Genomic DNA, 27,922 nt, shown 5'->3' with positions numbered 1-27,922 from the left:
TCTCTCCTCATTAGCAACAGAAGTAGCACAATATATTTACCCACATCCTATATGTTTTATTTTCTCCCTTAAAAGAATAGGGTTATATACATCTATTTATGACAAAACAGTTTTAGTACGAATAATCTCCTCCTTAGTATACATTATTTTCTCAACTCTTTAATGTCCCATAAAAATGGATTGAGGGGTGGGTCAAGTCTCATGAACATGTATAATAGATATTTTTACCTTTATATGTTGCTGTTTTTGGTGGACTCCATGAAAACTAATTTGCTCCCAGCATTGGTCTCACTTTTTTTTTTATATTCCTTGATCTCCCTTGTCTGACCTGGCTTGTCTTTTAATTGCTCATATTTGTTTGTGACCCTGACCTTCAGCATTTTTCCTGATATAGGATCTGTGTTGATCTTAGTCTTGTCTCTGATCATGTTTATGTGGGATTTTTGGTCTTCCTGTCAGCTGCAGCCTAAAAGGACACACTTGTAGGCTGTGACCTGTGGGAGCCCCACCATAAAGCACAATACATCCTTGTAAATTCCCCTTGTGGTCTTCAGAACCTTATTTAGACTCTCTGTCAAAGGTGATCAGACTCCATGCAATACCACTTGAGTGTATCCACTCCCACAGCCTGTAATATCTTCCACTCCCACTCCATTACAGTTAATTTGTTTTTTTTATGAAGTCAATTGATTGTTTGTTCTGCTTTAAAAATGTCTGGATTTCATTCCTATTCCTTCAAATTTCATTTACAGTTGCATGCCATAACTTTTGAATGCTGTTTTATTTAGTCCGGAGCAGCTGCAACTAACAAAGGTACCACAATCAATGTTCAGAATGCCAACACTAATCTATAATTTATTGCATCATAATTTCTGTGTTTAGCATATCTGTGTTAAAGGTTAAGATTCATGTATGATTAGATTGCCCCAAAGACAGTGACCTGTATTAATTGTCTTCCATGTAGCTCAGTGAAAAATATGGTCCAGTATATACCATCCACATGGGTAATGAGCCTATTGTGGTGCTCTGCAGCTGTGATGCAGTGAAGGAGGCTCTTATTGACTGTGGGGAAGAGTTTGGTGCCAGAGGGCATATGCCCCTGCTGGACAGAATAAGTTCTGGAGGTCACGGTAAGGAAACAACTACAACAAGGTCTGTTCGTCTGATGGTCTATTCTCAAAACTTTGGCCTTGACAAATTTATATTCTCGCAATGTTTTTTGCAAAGTCATAGATTTACCATGGGTATTGCTTAATAGAAACTTGTACCCAAACAAGATATGCTAACTACATTCTTAGCCTCACTCCTCTATCTTACTACTACCCTATACTTACTTAATGAACCAGTCTCTTCATACAACTCTATACTTACCAGAGACCTTGACAAGGCCCCCACGCATCTTCTCCACTGATCCAAACCACAACACTGGCAATAGAAAATCAGACTTGCCATCTGCAAAAGTGCTTTTGTACCAGTGAGCGCCAAAGGAGAAAATTTTACTCCAACACCGATTTTCTCCACTACAAATATATCATGTCTTCTATACTGCCCAATCTTTCACCAACCAAATGTACTTTAGGTCCTTATCATCTACCCGGTTGATAAACCCTGTCACTTCTTTGCCACCTTCAATTTGTTGCTCTGCCCACACTCACAATCCCCCTTCTTTGCTTTCTATTAATGACTTTGCCACATACTGTAATTCAAAGCAAAATTTTACACATCCTTTAAAAAATCTCCTATTGCAAGATCCAGTACCCCAAAACCACCTTATGCTCCATTCCCAAATCCTCAGATATTTTTCTCCCATTACTGAGGATGAGTTCTGTTCAAACATTTCTTTCTATTTTCCATGAACCTGTCCCCTTAACCCTGTAACTTCTCAATTCTTCCAGTCCCTCCACTTCAATGATAGCATAACTTACAGCTCAATAAACCTGTCCAAATCTATTGGCACTTTCTCTTCTATCTCACACCTCTATCCTCAATCAAGTCAATTCTTTATGCTCCTTTCCATTTCTTTAACCCTCACCTTTCTAAATGTGTACAGCCAGAGTCTCACAGTACCCCTCTACTGATAATTTGCAGTTTGTTACTTTTCCAGTCTATCTGCAGATCTCCGCATTGTTCCCACCACAAATTGACAGATTCATATTAATTTATTTTTCAGATATTTTAATATTTACAAACTAGTATTGGATCCACAGCTACGTTTATTATTACACTCACCCACTCACCACAATAGTCATGCAAGGGAGATCACATCTATGCTTCCACTAGCCTCCATTAAAGCAATGCAACATTTTCATTCCCAGATACCAATCACTTGGTACTTTCTACATTTTATTACATTATTTTCAGGGGTGGTCGCCAGTAATGGTGAGCGCTGGAAACAGCTGCGTCGTTTCTCTCTGATGACCTTAAGAAATTTTGGGATGGGTAAAAGAAGCATTGAAGAAAGAATCCAGGAAGAGGCACAGTTCCTTACTGAAGAATTCAGGAAAAGCAATTGTGAGTCATTTGTGTAAATCACGCTACAAAGGTAGAGTTGCAGTCCACAAACAGGATATTATTGATTATAACAGGATTATTGACATACACTGTTTGTGATATAACCCTATATCTATCATCATTACATTCAATCACAGCACACACTCCATGCATAGGAGGTCACTTACGATGTTCAAAATGTTTACTGCCTTGTACAAAAGCAGTTTTGAACCACTCTTGCACCTTGATTTGCACAAGTGTCATTAGATTTCTAACTTTCTAAGCTGTGAGTGCCAAGCTTGTAGGGGAGCAGAAGTTTGCTTGGAGAGTGGACAGGAGTTTGGCAGAGTGAGAGTATAACTAACTAAGTATAGAGTAGGGGAATTGTTGGCCTAGTTTTGCAGAGAAGTGCTGAAATGAGGTTTACTTTTGTAGAGCATGGCTAATTAAATTATATAAATGGTGAAGATGGTACTTTTTTAGAGGCACAGTCAGTAGAGGTAGGGACCTTAACCATCTTGGAACCTCCATGTCACACCATTTGAAGTGAGTTCATGGCAAGTTGTTGGGAAAATTAGAAACTTATGCTAAAAAAATAATAACAAGCAGTCCATCATCAGCTAGATCCCCTCTCTCAGCTAGATCCTGATGCCTGCAAACTACACCCACAACACCGTCCTCATCATCCTCAGTAGCGATCGGAGTTAGTCCTGCATCCAAGTTGCTAAGGGTAGATGACTACTCCACTATTCTGGATGTCTCAGAAGAATTCTTGAGCGTTATTCCCACTGCTTCTGCTGCTGTTGGGGGTGAATCTTCATCCCAAAAGCAGACCAAGAAGAAGACTACTAGTTGTTTACACCAATTGACTGTTGAACAATCCTTTGCAAGAGGAAGCGAGTATGAAAGCTGTCACCCAGTGGCAAACGGATCACAGACGCCATGGCGACTATGCTAGCATTAGATCTGCGTCTAATAGTCATTATTAATGCAGCTGGTTTTAAACAGTTACTTGAGGTCTTCTGTCTGTTATTATTATTATCATAGATTTGTAAGGCACCACAGTGCTCCACAGCGCCGTACAGTAGGGAAGACAAGGACATACATAAAACAAGACATATGTAAAATAAGAACAGACAAGGCAGACAAAATGAATGGAGACATGAAAACAAAGGGTATGGAGGACTCTGCTCATTAGAGAGCTTACATTCTAAAGGGAAGAGGGCAAAGCTGAAACAAGAGGAGCGATTGTGGCTCAGAGTGGAGATTGGGATAGTTGTGAGGATGCATTAGTGTGAATTGTGTTATAGCTGATAAGGTCACCTCTAAAAAAGAGATGGGGTTTCAAAGAGCATTTAAAGATTTGAAGGCTGTGGGAAAGTCTGATAGAGCGTGGTAGGGAATTCCATAAGTGGGGAGCAGCATGGGAGAAGTGTTAAAGGCGGGAGTGAGAGGTGGTTATCAGAGACGAGACAAGGCGCCGGTCAGAGGTAATACCGCTGACAATCTGTTTGAAAAACTTAGGGATGTCATTGCAACATGGCTTATCCTGCTTGGACTCTCCTGAGGATATGTGATTTCTGATAACGTCACTAATATTGTTAGAGCATTACAGCTGTTAGCAGTTGACGCTTCTGAACAAAGAGGCACAGCATCTAACATGCCCCTGGTGTTCACCAGGGACTCCTGCAATGAGGTTTGGTCTTAGCTGCATGTGATTTGCAAGTCACAGCCCTCAGAGCTAGTCACTGGCAAGGTAGCTGCAGTCACAGACTGAGTGTAGTGGACTATTCGGGTCAGTACCAGGAAATCCAAGTAAAGCCAAAAAGTGAAGCAGAAGAATAGTCAAGGTTGCTGAGTTCAAGTCAGGAATCCAAATGGGACCAGAATCGAAAAGTTGAAGAGTGGTCAGCAGCAAACAAGTCGGCAACAGGAAGTCCAAAATGAGGGAATCAAAGGTGTAGATGCTGAAAGCAAACAGAATTAGAGTAGGGAGTGATTCAATGCTCTGGCACTGGATTAGTGCCAGGGTCTGCCTTAAATAAGTTGTGCTAAAGAATATACTGCGATCAGTGACATGACACTGACCAACAACAGTTTTTTTTAAATCTGCTTCCTACAGTGCTGTCTGTTGAGACTCAGAAGTCGTGTCCCGTTGCTAGGCAATGGACCGAGCTGAAAAAGAGGTGATAAACAGAAAAATGAGATCATTTAAATTATTTACACTAAAAAAAAATGAATTAATTATTTAAAGAAAGTTAAGGTAGCAAAATATGAAAAAAGGAAATAAGGTTAACAATAATTAAAGCTGAGAAACACATTGCTAAGCAAAAAGGTTTTATAGCCATGTCCACCATTATAATGTCTAACACAGGAGGAGTTGTAGTTATGCCTAGACAAGATTAATACAGCCCAGGCACCTGACCCAGATGGTTTTCACCTAAGTGTGCTAAAGTTATTTCTTATATTTTTGGACTGCTTCATATCTGAATCTGTGCCACAACTTTGTTGAAAGGTAGGTGTTGAACCAATCTTTAAAAAGGAAACAAAATCAGAACCAGGAAACTATACTGACTTCAGTTGTGAATAAATTGTTTGATGGGATTCTGAAATATATTTTAGTAAATAATTTACAATAAAATAATGTTTACAGTTGTACATAATGTGAGAGTAGTAGGTTTAGTGCAAATATGTGCACAGTATGTGTACGAGTCGAGATCTTGGTAAATGTTAGAAGACAAAATGTAGTTTTCTGACAAGACTAAAGCTACCAGTGGTGTAACACATGGACCAATATCCAGGACCTGGTGATTTTCAATGTGTTTATTAATTACTTTGTAGGAAGCCTAGAAAATAAGTTGAAAGAAATGTTAAGCAAAATGGCAGAGTGGTCTGTTAAATGGAAAATTAAATTTATCATACATAACTATAGGATACTGGACCTAGGCTATGATAATAAAGACTCTACTTACATCTTAAATAGAATACAGCCAGGAAGAACTAAGATGGAAAAGAATTGAAGAATACTAGTTAACAGAAAGCTGAGTGGCAGCACACAGTGCCAGGCAGTGGCTGTAATAGCAAACAAAATCCTAGGATGTTTAAAAAGATGGATCAATGCAGGTGATGCAGACATATTACTACCAATGTACAAGTCACTAGTTAGACCACATCTTCTTAAATACATGATATATATTTATGGGCACCCCAATGTAAGAAGGACATAAAAGGCCTCAAGAGGGTACAGAGGCTGGTATCCTCAATAATAAAGAAAATGATAAGGTCAAATGATAAAAATAGGTTAGAAAATGGATTCCTTTAGAGTTGAACTAATTATTATGCATAAACACTATAAATTCTAGGTCAATGTTTGTATCAAGGACCATATAGAAGACAAGGGGTCATCAATTTCTAATGCAAGAAAAACTGTTTCACCATTAGCATAGGAAGTGATTCTTCTGTAAGGGTGACTAAGCTGTGGAATTCCTAACCACTTGAGGTTAGGAATTGAAAAATGGATTGGATGCCTTTCTTACAATACATGGTCTTTGCATCTATAGTTAATAGAGAACATTGTGAGGGTGATAGATCCAGAATGTTTATTTTTTTGGGGTCAAGATTTTCACCCCTGTTATTAGCATGTGTAATAATGTTATGTCCTCCTCCAGATCAACATCATTTTATGTTTGGTCCTCCTAAAGATCAACATAATTTGATAAAAGTTTAAAATCTTTTGGAACTGTGTCTCTTTCTTATTTAGCCTATAACTGTAATTATGTGACCTAAGCAAACTTTTAATTTGTGGAGACATTTCCTGTGACTGTAGAGTAGATGTACACCTTAATGTGTGCTAGATCTCCCCTCTAATTGTCTTATGCTGCACATAATTCCTAAAGGATATCAGTCAACATTAACTCAATAATTCTAGCACTGGGCACTTGATTTTTTATTATTATGTTTGTACTTGCATACCTTAAATATTTGATCATTGAACTATAGTTATAAGGCTGTACCTGAAATTTTAATTACTTGCTATACCAGGGTATATTATGATGATCTGTTAGTGAGAGTCTACAAGAGAATGGATCATTGTTCACATCTAAAAGTCCAAGTTTTATTCAAGCTCAGCTGATTAAGGCCAGCCAACTTTAGAAATGTATAATGAAACACAACATTTCAAGGTGCCCAATTAAGCAAAACCATATTCATATATATATATATATATGAATACATAATGTCTTGGGGAAGCCCATTTAGACAGTCACTTCTGAAGATATGTGTAGAATATATATACAAAGCTGAATAATGAATTAACCATATGAGTTTCCAGAAATGGTATCTGCTTCTTGCACTGATACTTGAATATAATTTGGATTTTAAGCACTGAGCCCACTTATTCATCCTCATGTCTGCACTTGGAATACATGCTGGGTTCATCATTATTTTCGTTGCAGCTCAGCACTTTAAATAAGGCTTGAGAGTATGTCAGATAAATCTGTATTTCTCTTAGTGTGGTCACTGACATAGACAATAATTATTATGTGGTTTCCATACCGTTTCAATTGATATTAATAATCAGGCTTTTCTTATGATCTTCTACTGGTTGTTTTTGATACATGTGAAACTTATTCATTTTAGATATCTCTATATGTAGCAAAGGGCCTTTAGTAGTTCATATTTTTTATTATTTAGTGTAATTGATTTCAGTCTTTTTCCGAAATCCCTTAATTTTTGAATCATGCATGTATTCGGTTTCTGGATATTGGAAATGTATACTTTTTAATTTCTAATTATTATTTGGGTATCTGTATCATATTGGATCCATATGCAAGAATATCTTCATCTATATAAAGATTGGCCTCACCTGTTATGAATATATAGAAGGTGTAGGTAATTGTTCCTCTCTGCAACGATCTCATGAGATAAGGAATATATTCTGTTTCATATATTGAGTGGAACTTACCAACTTATGTGATGCTTTGTATTCCAAATTGAGGATATTTCAGATTTTTCATATATTTGTTATATTAGATGGTGTATGAATAAAATTTCAAATTTAATATTTTAATTTGGCTTCATCGAAAATTGTATCCTATGATAGGAATTGAGCAATATCTGTATTGTGGGTGCCCCAGCGCTTGACTTACAATGTGCATTCTTTTGATTTAATGGTTTGGTGAACCGTGTTCTAGCTGCAGGGTCATCTACTTATTTCCATTTTTCATTTTGGAATCCACTCTTTATTGACTATTAGCGCCGGGGGGATCCCTTAGGGGATAATTGTTGTCTATTTTTCCGAAATCTGCTTTAAATAATTTATCCATCTAATTATACCTTTCCACTCTTCCTTCTACCAGAATACAAAGTTCTTTATGAGCATATAGACAAGGTCAAGTTATCCATGTGCATGTCAATAAATTATTCCATTCTCAAAACTGTTAGTGCTCTCCTGTTCTTCACTGATTGATACTGGGCACCCTCGGCCCGCACAGCTCTTGCCTCCATAATAACCATTTAATTGACCCTGTGTGCTGTCCTGGCATTCTTATTTCATTATAATGTACAATTTGTATGTACATTGCAGGCCAGCCACTGGATCCAACATTCTATTTTGGTAAAGCTGTTTCAAACGTCATCTGCTCGGTGGTATTTGGAGACCGGTTTGAATATGAAGATAAGACTTTCCTCCATCTTCTAGGTCTCTTAAATGAAGTCTTTAAATGTTTTAGCTCTGTTTGGGGACAGGTAAGGAAAGAATTAGGACCCAAGCAAAAAGTCCATGATAGTCCATGATATTTTTAAATATGTCGAGTACACATTGCTCACGTGCCATGAACTCTGTTTACAAATGTCTCTTTAGATGTACAATGTCTTTCCCAAAGTTGTTGGAAAGATGCCGGGACCTCACCAGAAATTATTCAAAGCCATTGATGGCATTCAGGAATTTATTACAGAAAGGGTGAAAATGCACAAAGAGACGTTGGATCCCAGTTCTCCTCGAGACTTCATTGATTGCTTCCTCGTTAAGATAGAACAGGTGAGTTCCAAATCGACCAACCTTTAAACCAATTTTGGGCTAACATTTTTATAAAACAAACTTTTTTTGCTTCAATCATGTTGGTGAGTAATTTTATTCTTGATTTTTATTAACCTACTAACGGACACCTTAGAAAAATAAATATTGGCACATTAAACATTTAAAAAATGAATGTAGAAGTATGTAAAGTAAGTTAGAAATACATTGACAGGGATTTTACAACCCATGTGGATGGTCTGTTTTAGTGTCTTCTTTTCTGTGAATAATAGCAATAATGCACTCATTCCCACAAATGTTGAAAAGTATATTCTTATGCCCCAATTACGCAGGAAAAAGATACACCTCAGAGTGAGTTTCACATGGAGGCGATTGTCAATACCACGTTTGATTTGTTTGGTGCTGGTACAGAAACGGTTAGCACAACACTACGCTATGGACTGATGATTCTCCTCAAACATCCAGATGTTGAAGGTTAGTACAGGTGGAAAGGCAGTTAATGACATTGGCAACATTAAGCACATTGACATCAGTCTTGGATTTGTGAAAAGGCCATATGGATCCAGGTCTAGGGCAATAGAGTTGTAGAATCAGCACATTGTTTAATGTTTTTTTATTTTATGTTTTTTTTTATATTTTAGTCAGTATTTGAATAGCTTCTTATTTACTTATTATATGCATTTAACACTATGCTTAAATAGGGCTTAACCATTTCCAGTACAGTACTCTTTATTTTACAGCTCTCTGCTATAACACCGCTCTCTCGATGGAGGGGGATAAACATTTATTCCACTATACATGATCTCTTTATACCAAAACCCTTGTAACAAAACCAGTTTGTACCTATGTTTAAGCTAGTTTTAAAAAAAGGGGCATTACATATTTTTACACAACTTTGATGCAGTAAGGGTTAGTAACCAAAGAAAACTCTGTGTATAATCACTGCAGTCCAGTAATACATCAACTCACCATAAAATTCAGTCCATTTATCTTTAGATATTTTAATGAAACATATTAATACACTACAATATGCCTGATGGAGCCATTTGGTAAAATTGTGTATGTGGGTCTTCTGTCTCTTAGTTTACAGTATAAATATGCAATGTCTTTCTGAGTTTGCAAATACCCTCAGATAACTGAAAATTACAGTTAACATATCAAGAGCTGTTACTGTTTAGAACATCTTCCATTCATTTTCATTTTTGCAGAAAGCATCCACAAAGAGATTGACCATGTCATCGGCAGAAACCGAGCCCCATGTATTGAAGATCGCTCTCGTATGCCGTACATGGATGCTGTTATTCATGAGATTCAAAGGTTCATTGACCTCATCCCAATGGGAATTCCTCACAAGGTCACACGGGATCTGCACTTTAGAAATTTCCTCATACCAAAGGTAAGGCCCCATTTATCCATTTATGTCATGTTATCTATTTTGAAACTGTTTTACACTATTGAAGATAGTTGTAATTGGAATTATGCCATTCACTAAATAGAAATCAATTTAGCAACTTCTGGTGGTTAGTTAATGTTTATATTGAGGCACAATAAAATATCCTCTATTTTATGGACATACTTTACCTGGTCTTGGCAAATTATTATTATTACCATTTATTTATATAGCGCCACAAATTCCGCAGCACTGTACAGAGAACTCACTCACATCAGTCCCTGCCCCATTGGGGCTTACAGTCTAAGACACACACACACAGACAGCCAGAGACCAACAGAGACTGACAGACACACAGACTAGGGTCAATTTGTTAGCAGCCTATTAACCTGCCAGTATGTTTTTGGAGTGTGGGAGGAAACCGGACCACCCGGAGGAAACCCAGGCAAACACGGGGAAAACATACAAACTCCTCATAGAGAAGGCCATGGTCGGGAATTAAACCCATGACCCCAGTGCTGTAAGGCAGAAGTGCTAACCACTTAGCCACCGTGCTGCCCAAAGAAATTAAATTGTTGCTTTACCAGGTGGCCAAAATGTGTATGTATTCAGCATCTTTACAGTTTAAACACTGGTCACTTGCTATATATTGGTGAACTGTTGTTTGTTGCAAATTATACAAGATTAATCAGAAATTAGCAGTATAGCAATATACAATGGAGAGATATTATGAACAATGGTGCAATGGAAAAGGATACCATTGCCCATATCAACTAATGAAATGTTTGCTTATAGTTTAATACTACATTAGAAAAATATTAGAAATACATTTTCCCAGGGCGCAAGGTATGATTGAATTATGTGTAAATAGTTTGCTCATCTGACAATGTCACAGGTGGAGGAGACTAAACTACTCCCCTGTATATAATTTTGAATAGGGAAACCTGTCATAATTAGGTAAGAAATGTGTGCTTGAAATAAAAATGTTATTTTCCTAATAACGTGTTCCACATAAATTCTCCAATAAACATTGTAGAAACAATTAATAAATTGTAGTGAAACATATATTATTGGTACCAATGTATTTGTAGGAAAATTGTAAATATAAATAAAATTAAAATCAAATACATAAACTTGTACAGATCAACATAAGAAATTGCACTCAATAATTATTATTAATAGTCGTTAGAGGTCCAAATTTCATAGCACCTTGCATCCTGGAAAAAATTATTTCTAATAGCTTGATTATTAGAGTGTTTGAATCCCCGTCTCCCCCTTTCACCTCATTGGCAGCAAAAACCACACAAAAGCATAGGAAGTTCAGATTAACAACCTCCCTATGTAATACATTAGAAAAATAACAGAATTTGTCTCATTGATATTGTCAACACCATTTTTTTTGCACAGTTTCCATGCATATCAACTGTAATGTAGGGTTATGACTTCACCTAAAGACTGTAATGAATGACACAATGAAGTAGTTTTACTAAGAACAAGAATAAAAAATGAATACTTAAATATATATTTAATTCTGGATTAATAAATACAATAGATAAATAAAAAATATAATAGACTGCAACAAATGTATATTCTCATACAACCAAAAATGTAAATATACCATCAGCTTACAAAACAGATAATTAGCGAGGAAATGATTGACCTTGTTACATATAAATCTCATTGACTTATTTCCCAGGACACCACTGTGTATCCAATGCTGAGTTCTGTTCTACGTGACCCCAAACAATTTAAACACCCCAATCAGTTCAATCCAGGACATTTTTTAGATGATAAAGGGAAGTTCTGTCGGAATGAAGGATTCATGCCTTTCTCTTCAGGTAGGTACTAGTAATTAGTAATTAACATTAAATTTCACAAAAAAACAACTACCTCTAAAGTGGCTCAAAATCAAATTCCTTTTTATTATGGGATTCACTTGGTAGCTCTCAGTTACACTTTTCTGGGAATAATCATATCTAGGTGCACTTTGACTAATGTAATAAAAACTTTCAAACACACAAAAATGACATATGTAATAACAAAATGGCTACGGCCCTTCTGAGCAATAATTTGCTTGATTGATCCTCAATCATAGGATTGTCTTCACTACAAGTAGCAAATACCTATGTGGTGTACTTCCTACTTTGTGGCACAAAGAAGTTGGTTGAAATTTACGTACTGATATTGTCTACCAACTCTAAGGTGGTCTAAATTTCTGTTTTTTTATGTGGCCTAAAAGCCCTGTTGCACTCGAAAATAAATAACACTTTCATATACGCACAATGTCCATCCCTCACATCTTTTCAAAATTTGTCTCACAAATTAAAATATTGCAGTGAGGTATAACTTAACCCCCAGCACTTCATTCTGGGCAAAAATGACTTTATCCCTGAAGAGGTCTGTAGGTGTGTTCCATAGAAATAAGTGCACAGTACACAAATAGACTTTCATGATGCCGCGATGACACTTGCAGGAGACCTTGACTATTCCTCTGGTGCGTAAATACCCTTTTTATGTTGCTACAAAAAGTATAACCTTTAACTTTTTCAGTTTCACAGGTTGTCTTTTTTAAAATAGCAATAAATCTACTCAGTCACAAATCAATGATTCCTATTTTAGACAAGTACATCCAGGAATGAAAACCCCATGTAAATATATTCCAAATTGCAACATTAGAAAATAACCAAAATGTGTGAATGCCATGAAGCTCTTGTCCCATCATCTAAATAGCGATCGCTGTTTCATAAGACACCTACTATGGCATGATCCTGTCTTCTCTTACTTACACCTCTTCTCTGCCCTGTTTCATTTCATCAGCAATTTATTTATGTTTATGTAGCAACAGCTCATGTCTAGGGCTGTAGACAATTTGATGCTCCTTACCAGAATTTTTTCAAATTATTGTTATTTATTATTATTGTGTATTTGTATGTTGTCACAGATTCTGTAGCGCCTGACTTAATAGTACAAATATTACATACATGAAACCAGTACACATAACAAGTACATGTGGACAGAGCAGAATAATAAATGCATGGATGCAATTAACAGAACAACTTGCATGATATACAGAAACAATTCAGCATCAGATATGAAAGGGACAAACAAGGAACACAGATTGGACAGCCATGAGACATTGGGTAGAGGACACTGTCCATGAGAGCTTACATTCTAGAGGGAGGGGGTAGCGAGAAACAATAAGAACAAAAACGGACATTAAGTTTAACAGTCCAGGTGGGTAGCAGAGGAGGTGGGGGCTAAACAGTTGAACTGACAGGAGGGTGGGTTGAATTGGCGATAGAGTAGGTTGACGAAGGTGAGGATATTTGGCTTGGAAGATGGGGAACAAGGGTGGAGAGGTAGGTGGGTAGTGCGGAGAGGACAATGTTGCTGTGTGGATAGACATGGAAGCAGTTATCATAGTGTGGTTAGAACATGGTAATATAGATGAACAGATTGGACATACTGAGAATTTAAATGAGAGACAAAGCTTGCAAGTGGTTTATTAAATCAGAAGTGATCTTATCACCAATGCTAGCAGATCAAGAATGGGTGTGCAAAGCAGGTACTTGAGGTGGAAGGTAACAGGACTCACTGGAGTGTTGGATTTTGTCCTCCTGTAGCAGTTATATCAGGTAGAGTGTTCTCCTCCTTTTTAACTCCTGTTTAACTCCAGTATAAATCTTAATTATGCTATATCATTCTTAAAACACTTGTAGCTAACAGAATTTGAACTAAACATAAAAGCTAAGCAGCCAACACTTGCTTGCAGCCACTACACCCTGAATGTATATTTTTTTTACTGTGATCAGTGACTTCAATCAACCTCCAATAACATATAGTTAAACAAACAAACTGTGAAAGGACAAGATACCATATATTAAGAAATAAAATTGCACTTTCTAAATTCAGTTCAGATACTGGTGCAGGTAAGGTGTAAATAACTAACATGTAAAGAAATAAAATTGCACTTCCTTAATTCAGTTGTGATAGTGGTGCAGTTAAGGTATGGATAATTAACTGTTGATGAAAGAAAGTATGAAGAGATTATTCATCTCTCATAGCCTGATGTAGAGATAACTAATAAGAACTCTGATGTAACTCTAAATTATGCTATATCAGTCTTAATACACTTGTAACTAACACACTTTGAACTAAACACACTAGCTAAGCAGCCAACACTTTTATCCTACAGGAAAGCGGATCTGTCTTGGGGAAGGTCTGGCGAGGATGGAGCTCTTCCTATTTTTCACCACCATTTTACAGAACTTCAGTCTACGGTCCCCAGTGGACACAGAAGAAATAGACTTAACGCCACTAATGAGTGGGTTTGGGAATTTTCCCCGTTACTACAATCTTTGCTTCATTCCACGCTAATCACTGATATTTTAACTTTTTTATAATTAAAACTATTTTAGGTGTTTGAAAATTAAGTACAAGCATCAAACTGCTAATTATTACATTAAAAAATTGCATATTTGGATAATAGTAGACAATAAACTGCATCATTTACCAACAGCTGGCCATGCAATTTTATAGAGATACTGTAAAAGTAAAAATATATAACACATTTTTAAAATAAATTATATTGTTTACTAAATAGGCATTGTGACTGGGTCTCTCCTTCCCTTGACCCACACAACGTGGAGAACTAGTAAATTATCTATCTGGTGCAATATGGGGCTTTGAATACATAATAAAATAGTTTCCCATGATATACACTTACCTGGTTGTCTATTGAGGGACTACTGCAGCAATTAAGGGGAACCAGGTGGTTATAGGCTGCTACACCTCTGGGTCTAAGTCCAGGAACAGGACAGCAGCATAAACCCAGAAGAAGCATTGCCTCCTGGAATATTCAAGAGGCCAAATGCCAATATATTCAATGTGGCCAGATCAGGAGATCAGTATAGATTTTCTAAGTTGGTTGAAGTCTGATCCCAGATCTGTGTAAAAATAAATATGAGGGTTAGAAATCAATGTAAACTGTACATACACTCTTATATCAGCTAATTGAACCAATAAATGCAATTACTATTAGATCTTGATTGTTCCAGCAATAATGCCTATCCCTGCACTGCTGTATTCATGTTACCAACAAATTAAAGTTCTAACTTTAATCCACCCCCCCATCAGTCCTTCATTAAGCCCAGAATTCCTGAGTCAGTGCTCTGACAACTATCCAACAATCCTGATCCACAGTGATATTTGGTGGTATACTTGTATGTACTTTTATATCAGCTAATTAAGCCAATAAATGCAATTAGTATTAGATCCAGATTGTTGCTATAATGATTCCCATAACTACACTATTTTTTTCCTGCGACAAACAGATTAAACTCACACTTTAATCTGCCCCAACTACTAACCCAATTGATCCCAACACTCCAGTTATCAAGCAATCCCGATCCACAGTAAAATGTAAGCGTGGATTCAGCCTGAGCAATGAGCAAAGCTGCAGCAGATATACATTGCTCAAGAAGCATGGACAGTTCCAGATGCTAGTTAAGGAGCATGGTGGAGGCAGTCATTATCCTTCTACCACTAGGAACACCATACTAGTATGCAGTTGACATGACAGTCACAGTGGTGGGTGGCTAGCTATAGTCATGGATGCCCATTTGCTGAAAACTCTAAAGTGCAGTTAATCAGGGTGCAGGGCAGATCCATACTATTTCATACATTATTTGTAGTGAAAATGTAGGTCTTGGGCTAATCTCAAGCCAGTCGTTTATCTTGTGCTGTAATGGAAACCATGTTCCACTTCTGATCATTCACTGCCATGCGCAGAAATCACTATTTTTAATATGCTCTATAATATGCTCTATATCAAACAATCACTAAACATAACAAGACCTCACCACAAACTCATTAGAAGACACAGCAAGAGTCTCACACAAATTAATTACATCACAGAGAAAATTCTGCATCCCAAGTTTAATTCGCAAATATTTTGGTATTTTTTCCCACCAATAAAGTACATGCAATACATTTCTTGTAGGTAAAAAAAGAATTGTTTGAGATCCTCAAATTATTGTAAGAGTTAAGAGAATCCAAATTCAGCATTGGAATTTAGAATTAGAATTCATTTGAATTCTAATGTCTGTTTAATGTGATCAACATTATATGCCCTTTTGGGTAATGAGACTTTTCAGAAAGCAAATCATTGTACAGTGATATATATAACTGAAGGAGAGTCATTAAAAATATTGATCATTATTGAAGCAAAACTCTCTTCCTGAACTTCTTAACATATACAGAATTTGCTTATTTTATAATTATGGCTTGCATCAACTATATATTTCCCAGTTGGGAGGTGCAAAGAACTAAAAGTAGTATCTTAACTTTGCTTAACTAGAGATGTACATACCATAAAGGTAAAAGTCTGCAGAGTTCATGGGACAGAAGAGACGATATTCCTTCTACAGGGAGAATAGGGTACAAGTCAGTAAACAGGACATAAAATGACAGATGAACCTTTCATAAAGTAGGACAATGGGGTATAAAGGCAGAGCAAACAGCACAAACCCTGAGGGGTTACAGAAAGTAACATATGTATTGTCATGCCATAGAATATACACATTTATTTTCAACAATGATCTTCAAGAAAGCTGTTAAATTACATGATATGGGAGTAGTATTTACATAAAACATATAGGGCTAGATTTACTAAGCTGCGGGTTTGAAAAAGTGGGGATGTTGCCTATAGCAACCAATCAGATTCTAGCTATCATTTTGTAGAAGGTACTAAATAAATGATCGCTAGAATCTGATTGGTTGCTATAGGCAACATCCCCACTTTTTCAAACCCGCAGCTTAGTAAATCTAGCTCATGGGGTCAGAATATGTATAATCAAAATTATTGTGAGAGCGAGGAGATAACAGAGACCGCAAACAGTGAAGGAGAGTAATAGAGATGAAACAGTGAGAAATAAATATTTTGAAAGAGAAATTTAAAGATACAGGAGTAACAGCTGTACATAAAAAAGTCAGGAAAATAATAAATACATTTATGAAGTAAGGAACTTAAAGAATAAATTTAAAATAGTGAGGAACTATAGGACAGTGGTTAGAATAAGATAAACAGTCTTAGTCTGAGTGAGGGGTAAAAAATTATTAACACAAAGAAAATTTACACAGGGGGGAGAGTGAAAGTAATTAAAGTATCTTAATATCGGATTTTAGTCAGAGATGAAGTTTATTTAGAGCAAGTGACAAGTAGAGTAGCATAGTGAGGGAAACACATGGAAATGCTTAGTGATTACTGAATAGAAAACCAGTAATATAAAGTTAAGTGCAGATGAGAGGGGAGACACGAGCAGATGAATCAAGAACCGAAAGTTCCGACCAGGTAAATGTTTAGATACTGGTAAAATTTGAGCTATATTACTTTTCCAGCTGAGGCAGTATTATGCGTCAACCTGGCACACCTTGTACTTGCACTAGGAGGTTCAGAATCGCTTAGGCAAAAACAGCTGGATAAAAACACAAACAGGCTTTACTATAACAAAATATACACTTAGGGCTATAATCTTCAATGAACAAATACTCGATAATAAGACTACCAAAAAACCCTATCCTACAGGGACTATATTCACTGTACCTCTTGGACCGATGATCCGCTGATGAGCAATACATTCATTATTTTGTCAGAAGGGTAAGGACCAAGTCTGATATCTCTCTGCTTTGGTAGGTACACAAAGTGACAAGGTCCACAGAGACTTAGAAAATCCCATGAACCAGCATGATCCCAGAGCAGCTCAATGGGAATCATAACCCATAGTGAGTACTGTCACACAAAGGAGAGTTCTGTTTTGGAGAAGGCTTCCTTTTATTCTGGAAGTCTGAGGTTTGAGCTGGCCTGTCTTTAGATAACACACCTGCTCTGTATTTGTGCCTGCTTATCAGAGGGGCTTTCACTTAGCTCCCCCAAATCCACAGGTAACAGGAGACACCCTGCAGTGAACAGATCCTGGCAGTCTAGCAGGACATGAAGTTGAACAATGAGCACCTATGAAACCTGATGAAGCATAATCCCATTAGTACCTGAATTTCTCCATCCAAGCCACAGTTAAATACTATGTAGTCTTTTAAGGTGATTTTGTGCTGTTGACCGACTGACACTTCCTGCACAACATGGCCGTCCATTACTGAAGACAGTCCGGCAAAGTCTCTGCCAGTGGTCAGTGCAAATACTCGGGATGTCACCAATTGACTGAGTGCTTCTATGACCTCCAGGTATGGTAGCTTAATTAGAGGAATTGCTAGGAAATCTACCATCACCTAAATAACCCACCTGGTGACATACAAGAATGTTATATCACAACATTTGAAACACATATGAAACAATCAGCTAATACATATCAATACTGCACATGCTGGTGAGAGGGGATGCCAAGTGGGCTTAACCATTATTTTTCAATGTGCCCAACACTCAGCTCTGCTCTCACCACAATGAATTCTACTAAACCCATCTAATCTACTAACACTCAGTTAACCATAGACAGAAAAAATACTAAGGGGCAACAGTTGTAACAAAAGTTGAAACCTGATGTGGGGTGCCATTACATCCTTTTGGAGCTACAGAGAAACTGAAATTATCTTTTAACTAGGGCTACGGACACACATATACAAATTAAAACTAATATTTGCAGATAATTTGTAGACTCTGAGTCACCTGTTACATGTGATTGAATACTGCACACTTCTGTAAGATTGAGCTATAATTATGTTTAGATCGATTAACAGATAATTTAATATAGTATTTATAATAATACACTAGATTATTTATTGGTATTTATAATGTAAATTATATAGCTGTTTGTGGTGTAATATGTATAGGAATAGAGAATAGTGTCTGCATACTGCACTGAGAAAAATTGAGAATTGAATGTTATCAAGCAAATTATTTGGTTTGAACTTTAATGGACTTCCTGAAAATGCCCCGACATTTACCTTTCCCTACAACTTTCCCTAGCTCCACTTAAAATAAATCACTTCTAAGGCCATGTTCTATTTCTTGGGCCCATGTCCTGGTTTGAAGTCTCGACTTCTCTTATTCAGAGTAGATGTGCTCTCTCTAGAAAGAGCATTAAAGGATTGTGTTACACAATATAGAAACATAGTGAATGAAACCCATCTAAGGGAGTGACATACTTTACATATTCCTACACAAATATGTACAATATGGTTTATAAAGGTCAATACTGACAGTACTATTATATTAATTGCCTGTATAGCTCTTTAATAAGATATGCATGAAATTATTCAAATCTCACAGTCGCTGTCTCAGCACAATCTCAGAAGTCCCAATTGTCCTTATTCAAACTCTGTGTGTGCATATATCATTTACTTTTTAATTGGTTGACTAATATTTTATAATTTAAACTCACATTAACATTATAGGAACATTATTTTAATATTGACCTCTGTATACACATGAATAAAGGGAATACTGTATAAAACACTATCCATTGAGTTTGGTATTTTAGATATATTTTAATATATATTGTAACATACATAATTTAATAAATTAATACATTTTTACTTAAACACTTTTATTTCATAGTTTATTTTGCTAGTTAAATATATATTCATTGATTATTATTGATTAAATATTAACAATTATAATGTATTAAATTGATGATACGTCATTTAACGCTGCTAATTTAATTTAGGCACAAATAATTGTAATTTAAATTTAAGTAATACGTTTAATTTAAGTTGAAGTAATAAGTTTAATTTAGATACAAATATTATAATGTTAAAAAAACATGTGAGTGAATTTTTATTTACTCTTTGATGCAATGTAATAACTTGTTGCCTATATTAAATAATTTCTGTACATATGCCTGTCCTTCTTTCCTTTATTTAGACAATAAGCCCCTTTTTGTATATCCTTCTTTTAATCATCTTTGTGAATTTTCTGCAATTGCTCCATCTGTGTATCCTGTTTAATATATTGGGTCTGATTCATTAAGGAAAGTAAGGAAAACATATGAGTAAGTTTTCTCCTGGACAAAACCATGTTACAGTGCAAGGGGTGCAAATTAGTGTATTAATTCACACAAGTTAAATACTGGCTGTTTTTCATGTAGCACATAAATACATGAATAGCTCATTTGTACACTGAAATTTAAAATTTATCTACGACATGCCCTACCCCAACTATAAATCTGCCGTCAACATTTTAAATTTACATCCCCCTCCAATGCAACATGGTTTTGCCAAGGGGCAAAGATACTATTTTTTTTTGCTTTACTTTCCTTAATGAATCAGGCCAATATTTGTTTATTGGGATATATTGTATTATATCTATAGGGCTCTAATCCATAGGATATATATTATTTTGCCCATTGAGGCTCCCTTAGTATGTTCTTTTCATATACATTGCTCTAATTTTTGTCCAATCCTAGGTATACAGATAATAAATATATTTTTATAAAATAGTTTCCCTGTATTGCAGTCTGCTTCTTTTTGCTTGAAAATTTTGTATTTTTATGCCCTTTTAATGTGTTTTCAGGCACTTTTCAGGACTGCATTCAACTTCACTTTTGATACTCTTTAGATGTAGCAAGCATTCATTCATCATCATCATCAACATTTATTTATATAGCGCCAGCAAATTCCGTAGCGCTTTACAATTGGGAACAAACATTAATAAGACAATACTGGGTAATACATACAGACAGAGAGGTAAGAGAACCCTGCTCGCAAGCTTACAATCTACATACAAATAGGACAATGGGAGTTAGAAACACAAGGACATGTGCTACATCATATTGCACAGTGGACCAGCTAGAATGAAAAGGTAAAAGTATTGAGTGGGCTGCGGGTGTTGCAATGTTGGTCAGAAGGTTGTTGTCTTGCGTTAGCAGTGTAGAGGATGGTAATAGGGTAATCTAGGGAAATTAAGATGGTGGTTGAGGAATATCATAACCTAGTCTGAAGAGGTGGGTTTTCAGTGAACGCTTGAAGGTTTGAAGACTAGAGGAAAGTTTTACTGTGCGTGGGAGGGAATTCCACTAAGTGGGTGCAGCCTGGAAAAAATCCTGTAAATGAGAATGGGAGGATGTGATGAGAGTGGAAGAGAGACGTAGATCTTGTGCAGAACGGAGGTGTCGAGTTGGGAGATAGTTTGAGACAAGTGAGGAAATGTATGTCGGTGAAATTTTGTTGATGGCCTTATATGTTAGTAGAAGATTTTTATATTGGATTCGTTGAAATACAGGCAGCCAATGCAGAGACTGACAGAGTGGCTCAGCAGAGGAATAACGGTTTGCAAGGAAAATCAATCTAGCCGCTGCTTGCAAAATAGATTGTAGGGGTTCAAGTTTGACTTTGGGAAGACCAGTAGGAGGGAATTGCAATAGTCGATGCGGGAGATAATGAGTGCATGAATTAATGTTTTTGCGGTGTCTTGTGTCAGATATGTACGTATTCTGGAAATGTTCTTTAGGTGTATGTAACATGATTTAGATATAGAGTTGTTGTGGGGAATAAACGACAGTTGTGAATCAAGGATTACACCTAGGCAACGCTCTTACCGGGTGGGATTTATGGTCATGTTATCAACAGAAATAGAAATGTCAGGCAGGAAGCTTCTGTTTTTGGGTGGGAATATTATTAATTTAGTTTTTGAAAGATTGAGTTTGAGTTGGCGAGAAGACATCCAAGATGAAATGGCAGAAAGACAGTCAGTAACGCGAGACAGCACAGATGGTGAAAGATCAGGAGAGGATAGATAGATTTGTGTATCATCCACATAGAGATAATACTGAAATCCAAAGGAGCTTATTAGTTTTCCAAGAGAAGTGGTGTAGATAGAGAAAAGCAGAGGACCTAGGACTAAGCCTTGCGGTACTCCAACTGATAAAGGAAGCGGAGCAGAGGTGGATCCAGAGAAATGAACACTGAAAGAGCGATAGATAGGTAGGATGAGAACCAGGATAGGACAGTGTCTTCAAGACCTAGGGATTGTAGCGTTTGTATGAGGAGAGAGTGGTCAACAGTGTCAAATGCAGCATTGGGCCTGAGTCATTAAGGAGAGCAAATCATGAAAAAGGAGTAACTTTGCACCTGGGCATTGGAGGCGGGGTAAATTTATAATGTGGGGACAAATTTATAGTTGGGGTAGCGCATGTCCTAGATCGGCTTTAAATTTCAGTGTAAAAATAAAGCTATCAAATATTTGTGCTCTATATGAAAAAACAGCCAGTATTTAACCTATGTGCAAAATAATAAACTAATTTTCACCCCTTGTATTGTAACATGATTTTTCTCTGAGAACATTTACTCTTTTTTTGCCTTTCCTTAAAGACTCAGGTCCATTGAATCATACAGCAATGTGCAAGTGCTTACGTACAACTCTCTTCAGGCTCAAATTTGCATAAAGGCAGCTAGGGCATTGGGCATAGGGCGGAGGTGGAGCTTTCTACTCATTTTGCACATAATTAATTTCTACTTTGTTTATTAATAAATTCTTGTTTACTTTCTACCACAACATCTTGTGAATATGTCCCTAATCTGAGCAGTGAGCAACATGTTGCCTTCTGTGAAAAGTAAAGTTAGTTAAAGTTCAAATTCATTGATGTAATCTAGACCTTGCCTAGGTAAACCTTAGTTATGCTGACCCAAGCATTGACAATGAGAGCGTTGTAGTTAAGAGTTACTCTGGGCGGAAATCTGGGTGGGAGACAGGGAACAAGTGACATGTAGATTGACCTGATTTTGAGAGATCAGTCGAAAACACATTACTGAAAATTAGGGACTTTCCATAATCATCAGTTCTTAACAGTTCTTAACTATTATGCAAGGAAGACACACTTTAAGCAAACCTCTGTGTCACGTTGGAAACTAATAGTATTATAGTGGTTTTGAATTGTGGAATGTTTGTGGGTGGAGAAGGAAGTGAGTGAATAAGTGAGTAGTATATATTTGTATAGGTTTGTATAATATTTTGGATAGTGGGTTTTTATAGGTTCTAGAATAATGGCTTTTTGGGTTTGTATAGGTTCTAGAATAATGCATTCTCTATCTCTATCTATTTTTATTTTAAAAATTGAAAAATTAGATAGGAGTTGTTCAAAATGTGACTACACAAATGAAAACGATAATTATTAATGTGAAATTGTAATTTAGTGACAGCTCCACATGTTGGTCACGCACCATCTCATTGGTTGAAAATACTGATGTAGTCATCCGTGTAACCCTATCAATTATTACTAGTTTATATAGGAAGGTTGATATTAATTTCTTTATATAGCCCTTCAAGTATGATTTCAATGTGGGTTGAAACTGATCTCGTAAGGCCAGAGAACTCAATCATTTGTGGTGAGATCTCAAGTCCTTGAGATCTGTAGAGAAAATTGTATAACAATTCTGCAGAAGAATGGCTAAGGATGAAGATCATTTCCACATGAGCCAGACCCTTTCCAAGGCAGATACACTTTCCTGGAGAAAAGAGAAAAAACAAGCAAAGCCGTCAAATTCTAAAACATATTTTAGACCATTATTACCACTCATCCTATACCTTTGGTCCTATACAGCATGACTGATTAAAGCTAAAGACACATTTACCCCAATCCTGTCAGCCAGATTGGTAATTTTCAGCCAAATTGTATCAACAAAATAAAGCATTTTGCCCCAAATATCAGATTGTATTGAGCAGGCTGAAAGAACTGGTTAGTCAGTATTGGCAAGCTTAGAATGTCATCAGCCAACTACAAAAATCCCCCAACACACCATTGTCAACTAGTAAAATCACACATTTGCAAATAAATGATTAGTTACCTGTAAATTTAGAACACTTCTACTATTTGGAAGTCTTAACTCTAAACTCTGAGAGTCCCTATATTAAGTTGTATATTTTCAATATATTGGGTCATGTGTTTATATTGAGAGCTTACTTATTAGGTGGTACTCCCCAAAATATCCAAAATGGCACTAGAAGGACTCGCAAGTCATGCATGCCACACAAACAGTGGTACACAAAATGGAAATTGATCAATCAATTTATAAGTACCATTAAAATTTCTGTAAAGATTAATGAAAACACTGTAAAAACTTTTATATTGTTGGTATCTTGTTCTAAGACAATTAAATAACATGTATGTCACAAACTTGGACAGATGCTGCAAAGACTGATTCATCAAAGCACACATATTGAACTCAGCGTGCATTTGTTTTAAAACACACGGAATTCAGATATACGCATATCCGAATTCAACAAGGAGCTGACCTGAAGATATGTGCACCGATGAATTTATTTGTAGGTCTGCTCAGCTCTACTACACAAGAAAACGTCCATTATCTATGTGAAATTTAGATGTGGAACACACAGAGAAAAAAAACTACTCAATTAATGTCACCTGTTAATAATATAGGCATTGAAGATAAAACAGTTTTTTAAAAAAAGGTGTTTATTTCTTAAATTTATTAAGATGTTTCGACTGTCTACTGAACATAAAATACATTATTATAGTTGCTTCTGATTGCAAACACATTTTATAGCATTCATATGCAAATGTCATCACTAGTAGTCAGGACTTAGACTAGCCCTGTAGGTGGAGCAAGATATATGGCAGAAAAACAAATACCTTTGAGATGCCCAGAAGCTTGAATTGGATGTGTCTGTGTGCGCTCGAGTTTGGCATGCCCTTACTGTACAGTGACTACAGGCGAACACCTCTTCCTCTCCCATTGCTCCCAGAAATCATAAGCTGTAGCAAGTGTCCTTTGCGTATAAAGATGAATTAAACTTTCCTTCATTTAGCTGCATATGGTCTGATTCTGGGCATGCTCTGATTAAATTTTCTGATTATATGCACACAATTAGCATACAACACTCCTTTCAGCACATCTGGAGGGGTTGCCCCAAAACTCATAAATTTCCTTGAATTCAAGGTATGATTCACTCCATCCAGAAAGGCATTTTCTTAGAAATCATGAACACCAAGGCAAAGTCTAACACCAACTCACAGAGCTCCCCACCACACTCAGCATTCCCTGAGAGACCATCTCAGGCGGATGTTAGAGAATCTCATTTGTCCTCTACTGTCAGAAATGAGATGAGGGAGATTCTCTTATACATGAAAACTCTCCTGACAAAACAAAATGTCAAAGAAATCATAGGAAAGGGGCTATCATTCAGAGTGACATAGCTCAACTAGTAGATCGCCTCATCAAACTAGAAGAAGGAAAAGGAGCTACAGATGATTTGTATGTGAGATCCAGGATCAGTGGTGATAGGTCCTGACCACATTGGTTTGTGTGCCCCAGCCTTCTGTATGTGCCAATTCCAGGTCAGCAATGCTCCAAACATAATCATCCCCCAGGCCCTATCTTAGGCCACAATCTCAAAGGCTTAATAAGTTCCCAGGCCCCAATTTCCCTAGCCTCCTAGCCATCAGGCTTAGTCTGCTATGGCACATAGGTCATTAGGCTGCAATTCACGAGACCCCAGCCAGCCTCATGCAACTAGGCCCCAGCCAGCCCCAGGCCATTAGGCCTCAGCTATAACCAGGCCACTATGCCTCAGCCATCACCAGGCCACTCGGCTCCAGCCAGCCCCAGGCGTATAGGCTCCAGCCAGCTCCAGGCCATTAAGCTCCAGCCAGCCCCAGTCACTAGATCTCCGCAGGACTCATCCAGCCTCATGCCACTACGCCCAAGCCAGCCCCAGGCCACTAGACCTCTGCCAGCCCCAGCTTACCAGGCCCCTGGTCTGTATCCCACACCCCAGAAGTTCCTAGGTAGGTTACCCCAGTCGAGCACCAGTAGGGGCATTGTTTGGTGTTGGATTACACTGTATTGTCTGTTATCTGCACTCTGTATTGTGATTGTGTAATGTACGTAGCTGATGAAATCTGTTCTGTTGTTATTGTCTCCTAACTGCTGGTCAGTGTATCTCTTATTAGCGAGTTGTGCACATATGATAGTTGTCAGGGTCTGTGCACAAGCCATTTTAGAGAGTGTTGTGGCAGTTAGGATAGGGACAGATTAAGTAAGGAGATTGTATTATCTTTCTAGGCATTGGTTGGCAGATGTGGGTATTGGAAGATCCCCAGCGAGTCAGACAACCCATCTGGAATCAGCCTGGACAGAAGGATTCGTTGTTGTGAACCACCAGTCCATAAATATAGTCCGGTGAAGCAGTGCACTCCCCCTGAGGAACTGTCCCACCAACAGCCAAACTGAGTGCCCAATCTATAAGACAAGGGTCTTCATCATCTGTTGCGTTAGTGATGGATGAAGCTAAAGTCAAGGAATTGGGGAAGGCAGAATATTGGGGAAAGAAGCAGAGTTTCAAAAGATTGGAGAAGGCAGAATCATAATGTACAGTCAAAGAAAACAGGTCTTCTTAAAAAAACAAGCAGAGAAATCCAAAACAAACTTCGCTCCTGCAAAGGGCTTGGTAGAACTGAGAAACTTTATGAAGGCTACAAACAGGTGAGATAAATTGTTCTCATTGACCTGACCTTTTCACAGAAGGGCTGATTGCAGTAGAAAAAGCTGTGCAATAGTCCATGTGAGGAGACGAGCTAGGTTTCTGGTTTTAGCAGAGTAAAGATTACAGGAATGGAGAGAAGGTGTTTGAAGCTTCGATTGTGAATTGCTTTATGACAGCTTTCATCCGGAGTTAGTGATCTGAATCCTCATAATGCCTTTTAGAAGCAGACTCCAGATGCATGTGGCATGTGAAGCCGAGATGACTACAGGATGGAACCTGTGGTTGACTTACAAGGGAGATATCCCCGTTGAGTCCTGCACCAGGTTGTTCATTGAGAACGCTACCCATGCAAACAATTGAGACCAGTCATCCTGTGCATCATAAATAAAGCACTGCAGGAACTGTTAAAAGGATTGATTGGCTTGCTCTCTCTGGCCATTCTTCTTGTGGTGATCCCCAGATGAGAAGTGCAGTGAAATTCCAAGTCCCTTGCAGAGGACCTTTAACACCTTGACACAAATTGAACCACTCATTTGGATACTCCAAGGAAATCCGTGCAGCTGGAAGACCTCCTTGGTGAAGATCTAGGTGAGTTGAAGTGCTCACGGTAGTTTCTTCAAAGCCATGAAGTTGACTTGCTTGGAGAAGTGATCCACTACCACCAGTAAGGTGGGAAGCTGGGAAGGTTGATGAAATACATGGGTCCATGGCCTCTGTGGAATGGACAGGGGTATCACGTGCCTGGAACAACAAGGATAAGATGAGGGAATCTGGCCCCTCTGGACGTTGCATCCACTCAGTAAGAGCCAGGATGATGGCCAGCAGTCTCCCACTTCATAGTTAACCTCCACAGAGTTGAACGTTTTAGAAAAGAAAGTGCATGGCAGAGGACATCTTTGTAATCAGTCTGGGAGACAAGGCTCCCACTCCACTCTTTGATGCATCCACTTCAAGGATATAGGAAAAGTGATGGACAAAGCCAAAGTCAAAGGATTTGAGAAATCAGAGTAATGGAGGATGAAGCCAAGGTCAAAGGATTGAAGACGGTAGAATTGTGATATACAGTAAAAAAAAGTTTTCTTCAATGCACAAGCATAGAAATCTGAATCAAAACTTTGCTCCTGCAAAGGTTTGATAGAACTGAGGGGCTTTATAAAGGCTACAAAAATGTGAGCTAAATGTTCTGATTGAAATGACCTTTCCACTTAAGATCTGATTGCAAAATAAAGAAAGCTGTGCAGTAGACCAGGTGAGACTAAATTGCTGTTCTTAGCAGAGCGCTGACTACAGGAATTGAGAGCAGATGTTAAAACTGTCATCAAGAATCTTTCCAAAGCAACTGTATGTAACTCTGGTGCTACTGCTTCCGTGTACTTGGGATTGGCGGGCAGCAGACTAATGCCGCCTGGTCATCCCTCATTGGTTGCAGTGGCCCCCCATTTGAGAACCAGATAAGTACACACACAGTGACATTTTCAAGTAGAGTGTAATTTCCGTGTTTAAAAAGAGTACCCTACTTTTGCATATTTACGTCCGTATACAAATCCAAACACTTATA

General features: G+C 37.5%; 1 protein-coding gene and 1 long non-coding RNA gene across 2 annotated transcripts; one reads left to right on the top strand and one right to left on the bottom strand.

Annotated features, from left to right (window-relative positions):
* The first annotated feature begins 975 nt into the window (after positions 1 to 975).
* On the top strand, positions 976 to 11,777 carry LOC142102257 (cytochrome P450 2C11-like). The gene is made up of 7 exons (XM_075186996.1): positions 976 to 1,130; positions 2,362 to 2,511; positions 8,075 to 8,235; positions 8,351 to 8,527; positions 8,857 to 8,998; positions 9,733 to 9,920; positions 11,611 to 11,777. Exons 1-7 carry the CDS (start codon positions 1,001 to 1,003, stop codon positions 11,761 to 11,763), a joined length of 1,101 nt encoding a protein of 366 aa, XP_075043097.1. The 5' UTR covers positions 976 to 1,000; the 3' UTR covers positions 11,764 to 11,777.
* A 26-nt stretch (positions 11,778 to 11,803) lies between these two features.
* On the bottom strand, positions 11,804 to 18,370 carry LOC142102258 (uncharacterized). The gene is made up of 3 exons (XR_012679230.1): positions 17,305 to 18,370; positions 16,285 to 16,336; positions 11,804 to 14,860 (listed from the first exon to the last, which is right to left on the bottom strand). It is a non-coding gene; the product is annotated as an uncharacterized LOC142102258 (long non-coding RNA).
* Positions 18,371 to 27,922: the final 9,552 nt, after the last annotated feature.

This window comes from Mixophyes fleayi, chromosome 9 (genome assembly GCF_038048845.1).
Source record: "Mixophyes fleayi isolate aMixFle1 chromosome 9, aMixFle1.hap1, whole genome shotgun sequence".
Taxonomy (NCBI): Eukaryota; Metazoa; Chordata; class Amphibia; order Anura; family Limnodynastidae; genus Mixophyes; species Mixophyes fleayi.
This window is presented reverse-complemented; position numbering and strand designations above follow the sequence as displayed.

What these genes read in the sequence shown, in the direction of transcription:
- LOC142102257 (XM_075186996.1), top strand. Translation starts at nt 1,001, where the DNA reads ATGGGTAATGAGCCTATTGTGGTGCTCTGCAGCTGTGATGCAGTGAAG. An exon ending in AGAATTCAGGAAAAGCAATT is followed by an intron (nt 2,512 to 8,074) that starts GTGAGTCATTTG and finishes TGTACATTGCAG; the next exon opens with GCCAGCCACTGGATCCAACA. An exon ending in TCCTCGTTAAGATAGAACAG is followed by an intron (nt 8,528 to 8,856) that starts GTGAGTTCCAAA and finishes CCAATTACGCAG; the next exon opens with GAAAAAGATACACCTCAGAG.